This window comes from Ascaphus truei, chromosome 3 (assembly GCF_040206685.1).
Source record: "Ascaphus truei isolate aAscTru1 chromosome 3, aAscTru1.hap1, whole genome shotgun sequence".
NCBI classification, from domain to species: domain Eukaryota; kingdom Metazoa; phylum Chordata; class Amphibia; order Anura; family Ascaphidae; genus Ascaphus; species Ascaphus truei.
In genome coordinates, this window is record NC_134485.1 from 9,256,217 (window position 1) to 9,277,814 (window position 21,598).

General features: G+C 46.3%; 1 protein-coding gene across 1 annotated transcript in view; it reads right to left on the reverse strand.

Moving 5' to 3' along the window:
• The window catches only part of CD247 (CD247 molecule), a 185,243-nt gene extending 164,522 nt beyond the window's left edge, over nucleotides 1-20,721 (reverse strand). Inside the window, exon 1 of the mRNA XM_075593615.1 lies at nucleotides 20,517-20,721. Coding sequence (XP_075449730.1) covers nucleotides 20,517-20,574 — 58 coding nt within the window. The 5' untranslated portion in view covers nucleotides 20,575-20,721. The remainder of the gene's footprint in view (nucleotides 1-20,516) is intronic.
• Between the last annotated feature and the right edge of the window lie 877 nt (nucleotides 20,722-21,598).

Sequence of the window (21,598 nt, forward strand, 5' to 3'; positions counted from 1 at the left end):
TGATTTAGCCACCCTTGCGAAGCGGGGATATCCTTAAAACCTGACCTGTTGGTGGGTTATTAGGATGTTTTCAGGATATCAGAATGGGGGCCATCTTTAAAACACCCCCTCCGAAAAAGTATTTTTCCCAACCATATTTCTCCACAGCAGGACACGATTGAGTGAATTCTCCACGAGCCACGTGACCGGGATGGGAGGGGCAGGAAAGGCGAATTACACAAATAAAGGAGGATTATCCTCTAGATCTGGGCGGCTTACTTCAGTCCCCAAGAGCCACCAACAGGTCCGGGCTTAAGGTTATTCCTGTTCAGCACAGGTGGCTCAGACTTTGATTGAGCCACTGATCGAGACACCTGTGCTGAAGCAGGGATATCCTTAAAAAGGCAATCCAAGCGGCACTTTAAAAAAATTTACCTTTATTAAAAACTAATTATCTAAGCTGCCGATCGATTCGTTATCCCATAATCGATCAGCAAAGATCCCGCTTTCCAGGGTTCACTAAATGGCCGCCTTCCAGTTTCAATCGTTCAGTCCGTGTAACTCAGCAGCTACAATGTTTTCTTATATTACTAACGTAACATCAGCTATTGTTACAGTTTGCAGCTCAAAGTGCTGGGAATATTGGCAACACATTATCACAAACAAAGTGTTACAAAGATCTTGCACTGCTGGGGAGGTGGGTTAAACCCGGCGACACAAATCACAGGATGCTCGTTTTATTAAAACGCATAAAATATTTCATTAAGAGTTAAATTAAAATAAATAAAAAAAATAATACTACAGGAATAATTTATATAAAAACAAATAAAAACCATGTAGGATATTGCATCGATTGCGCCTTTAAAACCTGACCTGTTGGTGGCCCTTAGGCCAAGTCCATAGTGCAGGCACGCGACGGATCACATGGCGTTGGGCGCGCATGTCGCCCCGAGCGATCTGCGGACTTCCGATCGCTCGGGGGGGGGGGGGGAATGCTGCCGCGCCGTCGCACTTCCTCGCGCGCGCGGTGGGCGGCCTCGTAGAGGAGCCGCCTCCTGTTCCCTCTGCGGTCGCGATCCCTATGGATGAGGCCTTACGGGGTTAGCCAGCCCTGCTCTGGATTGTACACTCTCACCGGCAGGGCCCTCATTACCTCATTGTACCTGTGTGTCCTGATTTGTATACAATCCCGATGGTGTCATTACCAGGCCTCCGCGCCCCGCGCCGTGCCACGCCGCAGAGTGCGTTGGCGCTTTGCGTATAACCGGTCCCATTGATAATACTTTATCTGGCTCCGTGTGCTGCCCCTTTAAGGATTTGCACGCAGGCTGGGCGGCCTGCGCCTGTAATAACAGTTTGACTTCTCACCTCCGCACACGTGTTGGAGAGGGATGGAGCTGGCGTTCATTACAAACCCTCACCCCAGGCATACAAATTCCCAGCCTGTCATGTCTTATTGCTTAAATAAATCATAAGGAAGCTGCAGCTGTGGGGGCGCAGGAGCCGAGGATTAAACCGCCGCCGCCGCTGCCGCAGAAATGTGTGTGGCAGTCTGGGGATCTTCCTACCGGGGCAGTCACACCTAGCACGCAAAACAAGAATATGTGTGTGTGTGTGTGTGTGTGTGTGTGTGTGTGTGTGTGTGTGTGTGTGTGTGTGTGTGTGTGTGTGTGTGTGTGTGTGTGTGTGTGTGTCCGCCAACACAAATCACGGGGCCCAGGGCAAATAAAAGGAGCAGCCCCTCCCCCCCGAACCCATAGCGCGCTTAGCCCGGAAAAAAATTTGAGCGCGCAACTTTTAATTAACTGTTTTCTTCTTATTGTTAATACGGAAAAAAATATTCCAATGCTATCTGTTTATTTTAATATTTTTAATAAAAGACAAAGATACCCAATGCTACATCCAATGTGACAAAAGGCCTGGGGGGGATTCAGTATTGGCCTGGGGGGGGGGGGGGGTGGTGGGGTTATGTATGGATGAGCAACTGACTGCCTGGGTGGGTGACTGACTGACTGACTGCCTGGGTGGGTGACTGACTGACTGCCTGGGTGGGTGACTGACTGACTGCCTGGGTGGGTGACTGACTGACTGTGTGGGTGAATGAGTGACTGCCCATGGGTGGCTGAGTGACTGTCCCTTGACTGAGTTACTGCCTGGGTGGGTGAGTGACTGCCTGGGTGGGTGACTGAGTGACTGCCTGGGTGGGTGACTGAGTGACTGCCTGGGTGGGTGACTGACTGACTGACTGACTGTGTGGGTGAATGAGTGACTGCCCATGGGTGGCTGAGTGACTGTCCCTTGACTGAGTGACTGCCTGGGTGGGTGACTGACTGACTGACTGACTGTGTGGGTGAATGAGTGACTGCCCATGGGTGGCTGAGTGACTGTCCCTTGACTGAGTGACTGCCTGGGTGGGTGACTAAGTGACTGCCTGGGTGGGTGAGTGACTGCCTGGGTGGGTGACTGCCTGGGTGACTGAGTGACTGCCTGGGTGGGTGACTGAGTGACTTCCTGGGTGACTGAGTGACTGCCTGGGTGACTGAGTGACTGCCTGGGTGGGTGACTGAGTGACTGCCAGGGTGGGTGGGTGACTGCCTGGGTGGGTGAGTGACTGAGTGACTGCCTGGGTGGTTGACTGATCTTGACTGAGTGGGTGCTGCTTCCTGCTTCCCTGAGCACCAGACGCTTCCCCTCCTGTCCCCAATCCCCAGCGGGAGGTGTGCTCGGGGAGGGGGGGATCTCACGGGAGGTTTACTGAAGATGGGGGCGCGGAAGGTGTTCTGGGGGGGTGTGCAGGAGGTAGGCGAGCTATTTCCCACGGGAGCATTCCCCCCCCCCCCCCCCGGCCCTTGGTCCCCGCGGCAGAAGGCTGGCGTGGGGGGAGCTGTGTTGGGGGGCACAGGCTCACCACAGCGCTTCCCCTCTGTCCCACGTTGGGAGCGGGCCCGCAGGCAGCGAGATAGAGATATATACATACATACATACATACACACATAAATACATACATACACACACACACACACACACACACATACATACATACATACATACATACATACATACATACATACATACACACACACATACATACATACACACACACACACATACATACATACATACATACACACATACATACATACATACATACATACATACATACATGCACTCATATATTCTTTTGGTCCCCACTAGAACCTTTCTCAAGAGCGAGTAATATAATATATATGTAGCCCCGTTCCCCGCTAGCCTCCGTGGCGCATGGGGGGGGGGGCTGCAGGAAGGCGCCAGGGTGCCGCCGGAGTTCCGGACGAACCCGGCATAGGTGCAGGAAGTGCTCCGGTAAGGCTGCGGGCTGTCAGTGGCAGGGTTGTGTGACGATCGGGATGCCAGAGCTCCGCCAGCTTCGTACATGCACAGTACCCAGTCAGTGCGGCGCCCATAACACAGGCTCCGCATGGGACTACATGTCCCAGGAGACTCAGGGAGATGCTAGACCACATGGGTCAAAACAGCCAATAAGGCTGACGGTGCCATGCACGGCAGAGGAGGTAGTTTGGAGCGAATGAGGAGAGCACGCCAGTCAGAAGCAGTACAGCAAGGGGTGAGGTAAGGTCCAGGGAGAAGTGCTCCGCTGGAATAGGCCAGATATCCCCTCAGGTCCCAGCTAGACCCCGACCACCAATAGCTTGTGTGCTGTAGGGAAGGCCCCCAAATAGGGACGCTCCCCGTAGCACATAAGTGTCAGTTTTAGCACATACGTGACGGACGCCACGCGGTGTGTGCGGCCTGCGGTCTGGGACCAGACCACAGGCAACCATAGACATTTAATGGGACACACTCCACCTGGAGCTCCCACCAATGGCCATACACTGTGGGTAGCACTACTCCACACACACTATTTGGGTGGGCCTGACCTTGTGGGGTGGTTAGGTGCCCAGGGCACCTCAGTACTTTGGGGGTTCCACCGTGGCGGTGTGTAGTGTGGGTATAGCCTTGTGGGGCCTTGCCTGGTATTGTGTTGTACTGCTATTTGTGTTATTGTGTGTGTGTTCAGTAAAACTCGTGCTACATACCCTGTGTGTGTAATTACTGAATGTATTGGTTCCTGCGAGGGGATATCCTGCTGTGCTAGGATCCCTCCCAGGTGGAGGCGTTGTAAACAGAGGACCGAGACCACCCCAGGCTCCCAGCGGCGGAGGCCTAGGCCTCCTGTAAGCCACACAGGTAATCAGCAGCACACGTAGTTCCCATAGACACAGGGAAAGGGAGATATAGATATAGATATATAAACAAATATATAGATATATTAAGGGGTTAAACAAGTGATCACTGTTCTGGCCCAAGCACACCCTGAGAGATGGGTAATGACAGTCAGGTTAACGCAATCCCATATATCAAGCAAGGGAACCTTCTTACTCGCTGAAGTGTTTCTTTGGGGCAACAACATACAAATAAAAAGGGGGTACAAGTACTGGGGGATCACTGGGACATGAGAGCAATAGAGGGGGAGGGGGAGCTATGAGGGAAGTGGGATAAATGTAAGATATAGGGATAGGTAAAAACCAGTAACTTTACCAGGATAGGAGAGATGACTGCTCAGGGTGGCTGCTGGTACTAAAATGACAGCATGCTGGTCTGGGGGCTGATGGGAAATTAACTGGGACAATACCTCTTGGCAAGGGGAGGGGGGCAGTCCATCCTGGTAAAAAGGCAGGGGGGTTGCCAAGGCAACTGGCTGAAGCCAAGAATCCCACAAGGGATTGCAACATTGTTGCAACCGCTAGGCTGATGAGCGCTGTATATGTAACTATGTAACTACGCAATGTATATGTAACTATGTAACTACGCAATGTATATGTAACTACGCAATGAAGCATATGAATAGCACTGTGAATATTCTGAACACATGATACATAAAGCTTGGCCCCCTGCAGACGCACTTACCAGAACTCCCTCCTACTGTCTCTGTACGTTCTACCTACCTACCAATTAGACTGTAAGCTCCTCGGAGCAGGGACTCCTCTTCCTTAATGTTACTTTTATGTCTAAAGCACTTATTCCCATGATCTGTTATTTATATTATCTGTTATTTATTTGATTACCACGTGTATTACTACTGTGAAGCGCTATGTACATTAATGGCGCTATATAAATAAAGACATACATACATACAACTACGCAATGTATATGTAACTATGTGACTACGCAATGTATATGTAACTACGCAATGTATATGTAACTATGTGACTATGCATTGTATATGTAAATATGTGACTACGCAATGTATATGTAACTATGTAACTATGCAATGGCTTCATGCGCTGTAATTAGAATCATTGTTCGAAGACCATTTTGGTGGACTGGATTATTTGTACGTGTCTGCACGCGACATTCAGTGGTTATTCATGTGGTCAGAGCCACAGACAACTTGCTCGCAGCTGAGGACTAGAGTTTCCACTGCTCCCCCCCCCCCCCCCGGGTCAGCGGCCTTGCTGACCCCCCCTATCTCTCTTACACCCCCATCTCTCCCTCTCATCCTCTGCCTCCTCCCTCTTTCACTCCCCTCTCTTATGCCCCCCTCTCACCACTCTCTCACAGCCTCACCGCTCTCTCTCCCACGCCCCCACCTCTATCTCCCTCCCTCTCCCATCCACCACCCCTCAATAATCCTCCCCCAATACACATAACCCCCCCACCCCCATACACACGTCAAAGACTGAGCCTCTGATTGAGCCACCTGTGCTGAAGCTGGGATATCCTGAAAACCTGACCTGTTGGATTGGCTTGAGGGCTGCAGTTGAGCCCCCCTGCATTAAACTCTGATACCTGGTGATATACATTAGGCTTAGTAAATAGATACACTGGTATACCCTAAAACTGACTTCTTATTCACTTTGCTGAACGGTGCGACCTTCAGCTCTCACCTCGTATACTCAGGATACATAACATTATAACACAAAGACAATGCAAGGCGGGCATCCAACAGAGAGCGCTGGCATACCCCCGCGAAGCTGCAGGGCCTCTGCGGGTTCACTGGCAATATGGCACCGGGTTTGCATTGACGCATAGACCCGCTTGTTCCCACTTTGCCCGCCAGGCGGGACCATGCTCTTTGGGGAGCGTCAGTAGCAGTGGACAATTTAGAATGGGATGTATTAAATGGTACATCTACGTTCACTTTTTTCTCCCGTGTTTTAGCATCATACGGGCATATGTGTCAAGTGGGGCAAATCTGGGGCATCGTAACTGCACCATATGGATCATAGAAAAAAGCATCATTGAAATCCATAGGATTTTTTTTTCCATTGATGCATATTGTGCACGCTTTTTGCTCCATAATTGCTCTACTTTTGTCTTGATACCATAGTTTCTAATGCTTAAGATTACGGGAGCCAGTCTGGCTATCGCCATGTAAGGAACGCCACCATTGCATGGATTGCACGTCAGCACAAAGGCAGTGTGTTCAAGCATAGTATACTTTGCCTTTTTACTTTCTGTGCAGTGCTGGTAATTTTGATCACTTTTCATGATCAGGTAATATATGGATATACACTCCCACTCCACACACATCTTTTGTAAAGCGCTGCATACACTGTGGGCTCTTTACCAATTTATATATACATACATATACACACACACACACACACACTCTTGCATCAGGGACTATTTAACACCTCGAGTCATAAATTGTATACTACATGGGTTTAGGTTTCAGTCACAGATAACATTCCTACAGTATAGGCACTGTTTGTAAGTTTAACCTTGCTGCTTTATTCATTGTAACATCGCCGGAAGAAGAGATCAGTGTATCTCGAAACGAAAGCTTGCACAAATAAAAGCATTTCGTTAGCCACAGAACGGTATCGCGTGTATATATATATATATATATATATATATATATATATATATATATATATATATATCCCTATTAACTATTCTTAGGGGTCTAAATTACTTATTAATTAAAAAAGGTAAATAATAAAGTAGAAATAATGACTACTAGTGATTTGGAATGATATTGTTGCTATTGTTTGTGACTACATATACACCCATACATTATATAATAGTGATACACAGTGGTAATATCAAAATGAAAAAGTGCTGTGTGTTACAAATGAGTACTCAGTAATACACAGGGTGGGCTGACACTTGGTATGCAGTTAACAAGTAATAAGCCGTTAGTAGGGTGTTAATAGCGCATTTAGTGAGCAAGCAATAGAGGGGTTCCTACATTCGTCCTTGATGCACACGTGAGAGTTCACGTGAAGTTTCCCAAATGGGAATGAAGATGGGAAGACCTTTGCTTCTTTAAATATATATATATATATATATATATATAACATATATTGTATGTGTATATATTTATATCTTGTGACAAACGGCTTACTCCGGGGCTCCGTCGTTTGTCCGGGACTGTTTAGAACACGGTCTTTTAGGGTAGGTTAAATGATGAGGCGTCACGTACTGTTCCTTTAAACAGGCTATGCCTGGTTTATTCAGTCCCAGGCACTGAGACTGCCACAGTGCATACAACAGAAAACAGATCAAAACAAAAGCTGCTCACCTGAGCGATAACTTAACTTAGATTTCCCTGACTCAGGGTTGGAAGTGGCTTTTCCACTTCCAACATCAAAACACGGTACTTTTGCAGTCTTACACAAATGAACAGAAAGATTGAACCTGTTTGGGGAAGAGGCTTCTCCCCTCTGTAGTTCAGCAGCCTTCCAGCCTCCTGGCTCTTGTGGGGAGACCAGAGCAAACAGGAAATCAGTCTTTCATACCTGATTCCTAATTAGCATGACAGGTGACAGAAATCAGGCAGCAGACAAACTCTGGTCTGGATCTCTCATCCCTCAGTTCCAGCGCTTGCCAAACTGTGGGATGGAGTGTATGTATTATAAGGCTGCACTCCCAGGCCAAACAGGATAGAAACTGTCTAGTATCCTGGGAGCCCTATATACGGAATTTATTACCATCCCCTGGTTTCTGTCACATATCCTCCCCCCCAGCTCAGACCTCGAGGGATGAGCGACCATGGATATTAGGGAGTGCATCCTTGACAACCCGTCAGCATTGCCATGTTTGTGCCCTGACCTGTGTTCCACAGAAAATTTAAAGGGTTGTAGGCTTAGGAACCACCTGGTCACTCTAGCATTCTTTTCCCTGTTTTGACACATCCAGGTAAGGGGTGCATGATCTGTGACCAACCGGAATTTTCTCCCCAACAGGTAGTATTTGAGCGTCTCTACAGCCCACTTTATTGCGAGACACTCTTTCTCTACTATGGAGTAATTTTTCTCCTGGGGATTTAGTTTCCTACTTAAATAAAGGATGGGGTGCTCCTCACCTTGAGACTCCTGGGAGAGTACCGCCCCCAGCCCTACCTCAGATGCGTCGGTTTGGACTACGAACTCTTTGGAGAAGTCAGGTGTGACCAACACTGGTTGGGCACAGAGAGCTTCTTTCAGGCTTCTAAAGGCCTGTTCGGTTTCGGGGGACCACTTTACCATTAGCGGTCCTCTTGCTTTTGTGAGGTCAGTTAGTGGGGTTGCCTTAGTTGCAAAATTGGGAATAAACCTTCTATAGTACCCAATTAACCCCAAAAAGGTCCTTACTTGTTTTTTTGTAACTGGCCTTGGCCAATTTTGTATCGCCTCCACTTTGAGTGTTTGGGGTTTGAGTAAACCTCTGCCAATAGAATATCCCAGATACTTGGCCTCCTCCAGACCAATAGTGCATTTAGCGGGGTTAGCAGTTAGTCCAGCAGACCGGACTGCGTCAAGCACAGCTTGGACCTTTGGAAGGTGGGATTGCCAATCTTCACTATGGATTACCACATCATCCAGGTAGGCGGCAGCATACCGAGCATGTGGTTTTAAAATTTTATCCATCATTCTTTGGAATGTGGCGGGAGCTCCATGTAAGCCAAAAGGCAACACCTTATACTGAAAGAGGCCGTCTGGGGTTGAGAAGGCTGTCTTTTCTTTTGCCCTTTCTGTGAGGGGAACCTGCCAGTACCCTTTTGTTAGGTCTAGGGTTGTGAGATATCGGGCTTTGCCCAGTCTCTCTTCAAGTTCATCTACCCTGGGCATAGGATAAGTATCAAATTTTGACACCGCGTTTAGTTTCCGGTAGTCATTACAAAACCTTGTTGTACCATCTGGCTTTGGGACTAAGACTATAGGGCTGTTCCACCCACTTTGGGATTCCTCAATTACACCTAGTTTTAGCATTTTTTTAACCTCTAAACTTATAGCCTTTCTTTTGGCCTCTGGGATTCGGTACGGTTTAAGGTTAACTCGGACCCCCGGTTCAGAGACTAGGTCATGTTCAATTACGCTAGTTCTACCTGGCCGTATAGAGAAGATTTCTTTGTTTCTTTTCACTAAATTCTGAACCTCTCGTTTCTGATGAACAGACAGGGTTTCAGCTATGCTAACCTCTGGGTCAGTTTCTTGATTCTCTGACGGACCTGGGGGTACTAGGGTTAACAAGACTTCTCTATCTTTCCAGGGCTTGAGTAGGTTTATATGGTAAATTTGCTCAGGTTTCCTCCTACCTGGCTGTCTTACCTTATAATTTACTTCTCCCACTCTTTCCAAAACCTCATATGGCCCATGCCATTTAGCAAGGAATTTACTCTCCACGGTGGTAACCAGAACTAGTACCCTATCACCTGGAGAAAAAATTCTGACCCTAGCACCCTTATTATATGTATTCCTCTGTGCTTCTTGAGCTTTCTCCATGTGTTCCCTCACTATGGGTAGGACTGCAGCAATGCGGTCCTGCATCTGGGCAACATGCTCTATTACACTTCTGTAAGGGGTAACCTCGTGTTCCCAAGTCTCTTTGGCTATATCCAGTAAGCCCCTTGGGTGTCGGCCATACAATAGTTCAAACGGGGAGAAGCCAGTGGATGATTGGGGAACTTCCCTAATGGCAAATAACAGGTACGGTAACAAACAATCCCAGTTTTTCCCATCTTTATCAACCACCCGCCGTAACATGCTCTTTAAGGTTTTATTGAACCTTTCCACTAAACCATCTGTTTGTGGATGATAGACTGAGGTTCTGAGATGCTTGATTTTTAGGAGTTTACATAGCTCTTTCGTTACTTGGGACATAAATGGTGTTCCCTGGTCAGATAGAATCTCTTTAGGAATCCCGACCCGGGAAAACAGAACTACTAACTCTTTTGCTATGTTTTTAGCTGAGGTGCTACGTAGGGGAACTGCCTCCGGATATCGGGTGGCATAATCTAATATTACCAATATATGCTGATGTCCCCTAGCAGACTTTATTAGGGGTCCTACTAGATCCATAGCAATCCGGTCAAATGGTACCTCTATTATGGGAAGGGGTACCAATGGGCTGCGGTACGCCTTGAACGGGGCGGTGATCTGACATTCTGGTCATGAGGAACAATAATTCGTAATTTCTGCCAGAACCCCAGGCCAATAGAAGCTTCGGAGAACCTTTTCTTTTGTCTTTTCCACCCCTAGGTGTCCCCCCAATGGATGACTATGTGCGAGGTGTAATACTACGTTACGGAATGTCCGTGGTACCAACAATTGTTTAGTTGTAACTGATTTCCTTTTATCAACCCGATATACTAGGTCGTTCTCTACCTCGAAGTAGGGGTAAGCAAGTGACCTATCTGGTTGGCCAGGAGTACTATTCTGGTCCCGTATATTTCCCCTTGCTACCGCTAATGTGGGGTCCTCCCACTGGGCCTTCTTAAAACTCCCAGGACTGACCTCTAGGTCAGCGAGGGTCTTATCCGGTTCTGGGGTGGTAAGTGTCTGCTCAACATCTTGATTTGGGGTATTCCCTACCAAAGTAGTGATGGGGAAGGGAATTTTACAGCACTCCTCCTTTTCCCCCTTCTTATTTGGGCCCTCGTCAACCTCCATTTCTGAAAAAGGGAAAGGATTTGTTTCTTCTAATACTTCGTTATGGTCCGCTATTGAACTCTGGGCGCTATTCTGAGCGGGGGACCACATTTTTAGAAAATGGGGAAAGTCGGTCCCTATTAACACATCATGTGCCAGTTTGGGTACAATACCCACCTTGAAATCTAAAGAACCAAACTCTGTTTCAAAAAAAACATCAACAGTGGAATATTCATGATTATCCCCATGTATACAACAAATTGCCACTCTTTGTGAACTGTTTCCCTGTTTCTTCTTAATGGGCAAGAGGTATTCGGACACTAGTGTGACCATGCTCCCAGAGTCAAGAAGTGCCCGAACCCTCTTACCATTAACCTTTACAAATGCCCAGAGATGGTTATTCAAGGGGTCCTCTGGGCTAGGGCCCATACATTGGGACAACAGCGAATAAGGTTCCACGCTGTTGCATTGCATGGGCTCATCATTTAGTGGGCAGATTTTTGCTGTGTGGCCCCTCTCATGACAATTTACACATTTAGGTACATAGTCTGTGTCCCACTTAGAGCCTTTTCCCGACTCCCCATGTTGGCTATTGCCCTTAGTGTGCGAACCACTGTTGCTGGTGCTGCGTGAAGGTGGTCGCCGCTCCTCAGCTCCCCTTAACCCCGGTACCCTTTTACCGTCTCTGGAAGAGTCCTGTAACCTCGGGTAGTGGGGTTGCTCCACGACTGTGGGTTGCGGGTGCTCTTCTGCTGCATTGTACCTTTCTACGAGGGCCACAAGCTCATCCGCATTGTGGGGGTCACTCCGACTGACCCAACGGCGTAAGGCAGAGGGAAGTTTCCTCAAGAACTGGTCCATGACCAACCGTTCCACGATGTGGCTGGCTGAGTTGATCTCGGGTTGTAGCCACTTCCGGGCGAGGTGGATGAGGTCATACATCTGGCTTCGGTTGGCTTTATCCATCGTGAAGGACCATGCGTGAAACCTTTGGGCGCGAACAGCCGTGGTTACGCCGAGGCGGGCGAGGATCTCGAACTTCAATTTTGCATAGACGTTAGCTTCGGCTGGCTCTAGATCAAAGTAAGCCTTCTGGGGTTCGCCGCTTAGGAAGGGTGAGATTAGACCAGCCCACTCAGCTTCTGGCCATCCCTCTCTCTGTGCCGTGCGTTCAAACGTGAGAAGATAGGCTTCCACATCATCCGAGGGTCCCATCTTCTGAAGGTAGTGGCTTGCCCTGGTCATTTTCGGTACTGGGGCTGCCGCTGCCAGTGGAAGGTTACTGATAGTCCCCCTCAGGATCTCGAGTTCCTGCTGTAAGCCCTGAGCGAACCGCTGTTGCTCCTCTCTCAGCAAGCGGTTTGTCTCTTGCTGGTTTGCATTCGCGTTTTGCAGGGCTTCATTCGTCTGTTGCTGGTTTGCATTCGCCTGTTGCTGGTTGGCATTCGCCTGTTGCTGGTTGGCATTAATCTCTTGCTGGGCTATTAGCAGCTGTTGCTGGGCTGCATTCGTCTGCTGCTGGTTTGCATTAGTTTCTTGCTGGGCTATTAACAGCTGTTGCTGGGTTTCATTCGCGTCTTTCTGGGCAGCGACATTGCGTACCAGCGCACCCACCACGTCTTCCATCTTGTTTGCAGAGGATGAAAAAGTGCTCTGCCCGCATTCTCCACCATATGTGACAAACGGCTTACTCCGGGGCTCCGTCGTTTGTCCGGGACTGTTTAGAACACGGTCTTTTAGGGTAGGTTAAATGATGAGGCGTCACGTACTGTTCCTTTAAACAGGCTATGCCTGGTTTATTCAGTCCCAGGCACTGAGACTGCCACAGTGCATACAACAGAAAACAGATCAAAACAAAAGCTGCTCACCTGAGCGATAACTTAACTTAGATATCCCTGACTCAGGGTTGGAAGTGGCTTTTCCACTTCCAACATCAAAACACGGTACTTTTGCAGTCTTACACAAATGAACAGAAAGATTGAACCTGTTTGGGGAAGAGGCTTCTCCCCTCTGTAGTTCAGCAGCCTTCCAGCCTCCTGGCTCTTGTGGGGAGAGCAGAGCAAACAGGAAATCAGTCTTTCATACCTGATTCCTAATTAGCATGACAGGTGACAGAAATCAGGCAGCAGACAAACTCTGGTCTGGATCTCTCATCCCTCAGTTCCAGCGCTTGCCAAACTGTGGGATGGAGTGTATGTATTATAAGGCTGCACTCCCAGGCCAAACAGGATAGAAACTGTCTAGTATCCTGGGAGCCCTATATACGGAATTTATTACCATCCCCTGGTTTCTGTCACAATCTATATACACATAACTAGGTGGATGCAATGCGTGACACTGCCCTCCGTATCCCGTTGTAACACAGAATATCAGAGTTTCAGTCAGTGATGGTGGAGATTAATATCACAACTAATGCACCAGAGGGTACAATTAATCCTGTTACATGTGTATACATACATACACACACACTGTACATATATATACACACACATACTGTACACACATATATACATACACATACTGTACATATATATACACACACACACACACACACATACATACTGTACACACACATACATACACACAACCACACATACTGTACATACACACAACCACACATACTGTACACACACACTTTGATATTATAAAGCAAAAGCTAGACATCTGTTCTTGCAAGCAAATTATGAGACCTATTTTTACCTCACTAGAAATAGTATATGTGACATGAATTTTATATATATATATATAGGACCACCCTAGAAGAAGCGCGTTGGTGGGACTTTTATGCTGCTGGCCCTGACTGCTGGCACTCTATTTGGACTATATATCTTTTGAGTATACCCTTGGATGCAACTTCCTGATCATGGTTATGTCTACCGAGGCTTTTGTGTCACTACCATCTAACAGGAGCTGAGTATTCTCCCATATATTTATTTGCAGTGATTTTACTGCTCTCAATTTCTGGGTCTCTCTCCTTAATATGTTTTTTTCTGACATCTGTGTTTGGGGTCACTGAAGTACCTACTATTTAATATCTTGCATGTACTATATGTATTGCTTAATGTTCTAGGTCTTCCCTATATAGTGCCCTGTACACTGGTACAACATGCCTGTTATTTTTAACCATATTTCGTTTGTTCATATTCTTTAAAGGTTTATCATTTGTTTTTCCCCCCTTTTTTTTTGATCCTTTGCTCAGTATCTATTTAATATGACCGGCCGGTCACAGGTCACTATGGGTACTTTGTCCCCATGGAGGTCACATCATTTGAGGTACTGATCATATTATGGTTTGTTTTTTTATGGTAGTTTAGTTCTTCTTTGGGTTGTCCTATTTCTATTTATTTTGCCTTAGTCAGCCAGGGTTTTAGTCAACTGTGTGTTATTTTTGTTTTTCATCATATTTTGAATGAATAAATTACTATTATTATTTTGCACAATTTGTCTGAGTGCTCTTTAGAGGTTTCTTTTTCTGTGTTCTTATATATAACTATGTTCTTTTTATTAGTAAATGCTATACAAGTGACTATTCCAAACGAGTGTCATATATAAGCATTTACATTTCCGTAAGGCGAATATCCAGGGACCCGCTTGTTTTACATTCGTTTCTATCATTCCCCACTTGATTTTAAAATAATGCAATACTCATTTCTTGATACATTTTAAGGACATTATTTTCCTGGGCGTTTGGTCAATTTCACGAGACCGTTAATTATCGCGAGACGCAGGGGAAAATAGGGAACTGTGGGATGGTGTCTGATCTCATAATCCCTTACTAAGAATAGCGGGTTTTAGAAGTGGAAAGATTCTCTCGGGGATTAGTTATTAGTGATGGTACAGAAATAAAGAGCAGCGCCTGGTATACTGCTATCATAGTTACATAGTTACATAGTTACATAGTTACATAGTAGATGAGGTTGAAAAAAGACGTAGGTCCATCAAGTTCAACCTATGCTAAATTTAGACAACAGATACTTTATCCTATATCTATACTTACTTATTGATCCAGAGGAAGGCAAACAAAAAACCCCATTAAGGGGAAAAATTAATTCCTTCCAGTTATGTGTTTATCTTTGATATATCTGTTGTCGTTTTCTTGCACCTGTACTGCCTCACATCCGCAGCCAAGCGACTGAAATAACTGCTGTAATAGCCAACTTCTGTGTGGTCATTTGTCCTATAATTCTGTGGCACATGACCAAAAATATCCCTTTCAGATCCTCTTCAGCGGTGAGAAGGTTTTGCTGTTAAATGTCCCTTTTAAATAAATAAAACGATTTCAAATCGTGCCGGACCCTTGTTTAGTTGTTGCATTGTGAAGGCCTCACATCTAACCGCTGAAGCCAGCGTCTCCCTGCAACTTGGACAATAGCATCAGCAGTGAAATCCGACCCAACGCAGGGCGGGTTATGGGAGAGCGCAGGCATGGGACTAAAGGATTCCTGTAGGATCCGCGCAGGCAGCAACTGCAACGCCAATTACGCAGAATTGTGAAGCAAACCCACGGTGCGGCCCTACTCAAAAATACATATATATATTTATTCGAACACGGTCATCTTGCAGCAGGTGCGCAGAAGAAAAGTACTACTATACAATGCTGAAGGATGCAGGTCTTCGGAAAGTGATGTACAGCTTTCGGATCACAGCTAGGGGCCTACGGCAGAACGAGGTGTCGATCACGTGTAAATAAATTGTACATCACTTTATGAAGACCCGAGAGTGCCCCGCTGCATTCTTCTACGTTGGATATATGTATTACTGACACAAGTGAACTCTCTTCCCATGAGCGCTATAGGCCATGTCTGTACATACTGTGCTATATGTATGCACACACAGCTGTCTCTCACACATACTTATACTCCTTGTTTTTCCATCCCTATACACCAATAGGGACCACATAGTATCCACACACACTTTTAGTTTTGCTACTAACTTTCACATTTCCACACCCACCCACACCATTTATATCCGCTCCCACTCCACACACACCTTTTGTAAAGCACTGTATATACTGTGGGCTCTCCATTCATGTTCACACTGATACACATACACACTCTCATCACTTGCTTTCAGGAACCTTTTGACACCTCCAGCCATAAAACACATCCACACCGGGGAAGGACCAGCACAGATAACATTCCAATAGACACTGTTTATAGTATAGCTTTTGCTTGCTTCATTCATTGTAACATCGCCGGAAGAAGAGATCAGTGTATCTCAAAAGCTCGCACAAATAAAAGCATTTCGTTAGCCACAGAACGGTATCATCTATTTATTTTTTGATTATATATATATATATATATATATATATATATATATATATATATATATATATATATATATATGTGTGTGTGATCATGAGAAAAGCAGGACTGGAGCTTTAATCTGAGTACGATAATGAGGTTATTGGGGTCAGCACTGCATCCTTTGTTGGCAGAAACACGCTGCAGAACAAAGCACAGAAGGAAGCATTGCAGGACCCTCTGCCAGGGAAGGGTATAAAGATGCACACTGCCGAATCTGTCTAAAGCTATATATATATGCACAAGTGACCTTTACTTTTCCATCAGGGTTCTTCAACTGGCAGTCCTTAGGAGAATCGACCCTGAACGACCTTGGAGTGGCCCTTGAACTGTCTGTCCCTGCTCATTTCAGTGCAGTTACTCAGGCAGTGAAGGGCAATTTGTCACCCTATACCTCACTATACAGCCGAGGGGATAACATACAGTATATGGTGCAGGTAGTATAAATGCTAAGACAATGTTGCAGGAGGCATATTTCTAGTCTTTGGAGATAGCTACATGAAGTGATGCTGTGGGGCATTTTTGTGGACATGTGACGCAGTGCTGGGTGAAGTTGCCGTGTTTTTAATGTTATTCACACAGGGATTTCTCCACTACGCCCTCGCTTCGGGTGCTAACCCCGTCTTATTATTCTGCCGGCTGATTTGCACTTTTCTCTCTCAATAAGTGGGGAAGAGATAGGATGGTCTTTGCTACACAAGCTCTGGTGTATAATATATATATATATATATATATATATATATATATATATATATATATGTATGTATGTATATATATATATATATATATATATATGTGTGTATGTGTATATATATATACATATATGTATATATCTATATATATATCTATATATATATATATGTATATATACACACATATACATATACACACACACACACACACACACACACACACATATATATATATATATATACACACACATGTACATATATACACACTCAAGTAGCGAAGGTTATTGCATCTGCTGATCATACAGTATATCACAGATTTTTCACAGGATTCAATAACGTTGATAAGGCAGAATATCACGACATATCCCACCACAACGGGCAAACGAGAGCAATAACCGTTGCTACATCTGTGTGACACATTTTTTATATATATATATTCTTCTGTTAAGTGTATATGTCTGTATATATGTGTATATATGTGTTTGTGATATATATATATATATATATTCATTTTTCAAAGGCTCTTAAAAATGTCCACACACTGGTGCTCTCCCCCAGCCCGGCCTCTGATCACTGCAGCTCTTAAAAAGCCTTTTCTAATATCTTCAGTTCTGGGTCATATGATAAATATGATAGTGACTGTGCACCAGCATAGAGCGCTTTCACTTTACTGCGACCGCGACACTTCTCCTAAGTGGGGCCGCAGCTGTGAACGGTCGCAAAATGTTATCATTTCCTATCAGATATTACAAAAATGGCTTTCTTTTAACATTTTATTACAAGCCTTCATTAAAGAGTCAATATATATATATATATATATATATATAGATAGATATATATATATCCGTTGAACATTGGATATCTGATGTACATTCAATGTTATACATCCAAATAATGTAATAAAGAAAACACATTAGAAGGCTAACAAGTCAGAAAATACAAACCCTGTTTGTACTTAGAGGACAGTCACACGTTGCTACGGAAAACTCCATGTGAGTTCTTACTTATGTCAGAAGCAATGTTTGTTGGTTAGTGATTTCAAATAAATCAAACCACCAGAGAGGCCTTCACCGCCCAGGAGGCCTCAACCACCAGAGAGGCCTTCACCGCCTGGGAGGCCTAAACCACCAGAGAGGCCTTCACCGCCCGGGAGGCCTAAACCACCAGAGAGGCCTTCACCGCCTGGGAGGCCTAAACCACCAGAGAGGCCTTCACCGCCCAGGAGGCCTAAACCACCAGAGAGGCCTTCACCGCCTGGGAGGCCTAAACCACCAGAGAGGCCATCACCACCTGGGAGGCCTAAACCACCAGAGAGGCCTTCACCGCCTGTGAGGCCTAAACCACCAGAGAGGCCTTCACCGCCCGGGAGGCCTAAACCACCAGAGAGGCCTAAACCGCCTGTGAGGCCTAAACCACCAGAGAGGCCTTCACCGCCCAGGAGGCCTAAACCACCAGAGAGGCCTTCACCACCTGGGAGGCCTAAACCACCAGAGAGGCCTTCACCGCCCGGGAGGCCTAAACCACCAGAGAGGCCTTCACCGTCCGGGAGGCCTAAACCACCCACTGCAGGTGTTTATTAACCCCATCTCTGCCAGAGGGGCCAACAACACATTACATTTTTCAGTGTACAGGTTTACTTATTAATTTATTTAGTCAGAAAATACCTGTGGTGGCCGTGGACATAGTAAATCAGGGGTGGCCAACTCCAGTCCACTTGGGCCACCAATAGGGATATCCCGGCTCCAGCACAGGTGTCTCAATCAGTGGCTCAGCCTTTCTGCTGTGCTCAAGCAGGGCTATCCTGAAAACCTGACCTGTTGGTGGCCCTCGAGGACTGGAGTTGGCCATCTCTGCACTACATCTACCCGCTGTGACGCAGAATAGATCCTCGCCGTGTGCGACTGACAATCTGTTCTTATGATCCCCATTGTGTGTGCACGAGAGCCTGCAGCACACTCCAGCACCCCACACGTCGATGGTGCTCACCAGGTGTGCACGTGGCGCCCATAACCGCTGAACAGGTATATATCGTGACTACCACGCGGGGAGACACCAAAAGTGGTTTGAAGTGCAAGCACCCTCGTGGTTCTCCAACATTTTCTGGACATTGATGGGAATCGAGCAATGTTCCTCGTCCTAAATACAGAGGTCCGAGCCCTGGGAGATCATGCGAAGGTAAAGGGGTCACAGTGTCCGCAGACGGTTACTGGGTAACAGGTGGAGAACGTTCTTTGCAACGGAAACTTACTGCCGAAAATGAGGCCGTTTGAAAAGTCCTACTCGGGGACAAATACATGGCGTTCTCGCCTCTGCTGCTCCTTAAATGACTTATCCGCGCAACGCACCCGTTTAGACAGCATAACCTTTGTTTTTTTAAAGAATCCTAATTATTTATCTCCAGCACTAGGAAGCTGCCATAATTAAACCGAACTGCAAGGAGCACGGCAACAGGTGAGATCAAAGGGCTACCAGGAAACAAAGACATTTTTCACATGCACTTGAAAAGAAAGATATCATTGTTATTCTCTTTAGCACTTGAAGGGCTGACATTTTATAAAATGAGTGTGCTCGTCTGTATATGAAATATCCTATTAAATATGCACCAGGCCTGTTGCTGCTCTGGCCTCCGACTTTTACATTACTTCTAAACACGCAAAGCCATTGCCTTTCTGTGCTGCAAAACTACATCAAATGGGGCACTGGGGTATTTCAATAAATGCTTTCTCAATTGCTCTAGCCCGGGGGCGGCCAACTCCAGCCCTCAAGGGCCACCAACAGGTCAGGTTTTCAGGATATCCCTGCTTCAGCACAGGTGGCTCAATCAGTGGCGCAGCCTTTGACTGAGCCTCCTGTGCTGAAGCAGGGATATCTTGAAAACCCGACCTGTTGGTGGCCCTTGAGAACTGGAGTTGGCCGCCCCCTGCTTCAGCCTAAAAAGATGTAAGATTGAAATCGCCATTTCTGCTTCTGAAATAAAATAAGCCTTCCTGTAGAAACCAGTAACTGCATCTTTCCCCCACAATAGCACAATGTTTAATTAGCCTAACAAATGTGCCTGTGTGTGGACACACACACACACACACACACACACACACACACTGTTACTTTCTTTAACTCTGTTGACATCAAAACAATTAGGCTGTGTGCCCACAAACAGTGCGATCCAATATATAGGTCATTTTTGCAAAGCATGTGTAACATACACATAGAACTATCCCTGGGATACAGGAAATATATAGGTACAAGTACTAAAATCCCTCAGCATGACGTCCTTAATGCTGCAATTGTATCCATTTTTATAGACTAACAAAAAAGTTTGGTCTATAAACCGTCATAATAATATAATCCGGGTATCCAGCTAATAATGCCGCACTGCAGGTTCCTGCTGGGCTAATGTTACAATACTTTAGCTTCAGGGGTGGGCAACTCCAGTCTTCCAGGGACATCCACAGGTCAGGTTTTCAGGCTATCCCTGCTTCAGCACAGGTGGCTCAAGCAGTGGCTCAGTCAAAGACTGAGCCACTGCTTGAGCCACCTGTGCTGAAGCAGGGATATCCAGAAAAGCTGACCTGTGGATGTCCCTGGAGGACTGGAGTTGCCCACCCCTGCGTTAGCTTCTTACGGTTATAATCTTAGATGTGCTTTACCTGTCACCAGGACTTCGGCCTGCAGGAATGCAGATAAAGCGATCCACTTGTACTTCATCGTGGGCCTGGATTTGGCGAGGTCCCGGCGCAGTGTCACAGCCTTCACCCGCAGTGAGAAGGGACTTCTGGCCCCACCACCCACCGAGCTCTGCTGCTACACGGCACAGGAAGTGGAACATCTAAAACATCTTTTATTCGAGATGCTGCCGAGTAACCGACACACACGCACACACACACGCGCACACGCGCACACACACACACAGACCTGAGACCACACGCTTTCTGGGTACTGACTCCCCCCCCCCTTCACTTTTTGGATGTGGAGTTGTTGTTTATATTATTTGGGCAGCCTAACATATTCCTCCGCGCTGTACAATGAGCGATGTAATAACCAACAGAACAATATGCAGCCACAATATTAACCAGATGGTGCTGAATTGATCCAGCAGGGTTTCCTCTTTCCTGTCCTTAAAAACGTACAACGTCACATTTTCGGTATAGGTTACGGAGAACTCCCCAGCTACCCGTGGATCCCAAGTACATTGGGAATTACTATTTATATATAAAAAAAAAATATATATATTGTATTCAAAGAAATATGGTGCTGGCCCTTCTGTCAGCAAAGGGGTTAAAAATAAATAAAGGTTTCATAAATAGGAGTACAGCAAATAATAATCCCGCGTGTGCGCACATTCGCGCATCTCAGACAGGTCTGCAATCCGGCCTTTCCCCATTATCTCCCAGCATACATTGCTTCCACTGCAGCCAGGGATTCTGGGTAATGACATGCAAATGAGCACTCATGGTGTGTCACTTTTTGCTTCGTGTCCATTTTAACACGGAGCCCTAACAGCTTACGCCTGCCATTTTAGGCATTGTTTATAGTAGGCGCGCGTGCGTGACGGAGCGCACGTGTCGCGTGCACCTCGAGCGATCCCTACACTGTGATCCGAGGCAACGGGGAGGTGTGGCCATGACGTCACGAGGCTGGTTCGCCGTCTTTGGCTGACACGTGACACGTTCGTTACGTGAAAAAAATATATATATTTTGTTGGCTTAAAATTCTGCCGCGCAGTCGCACT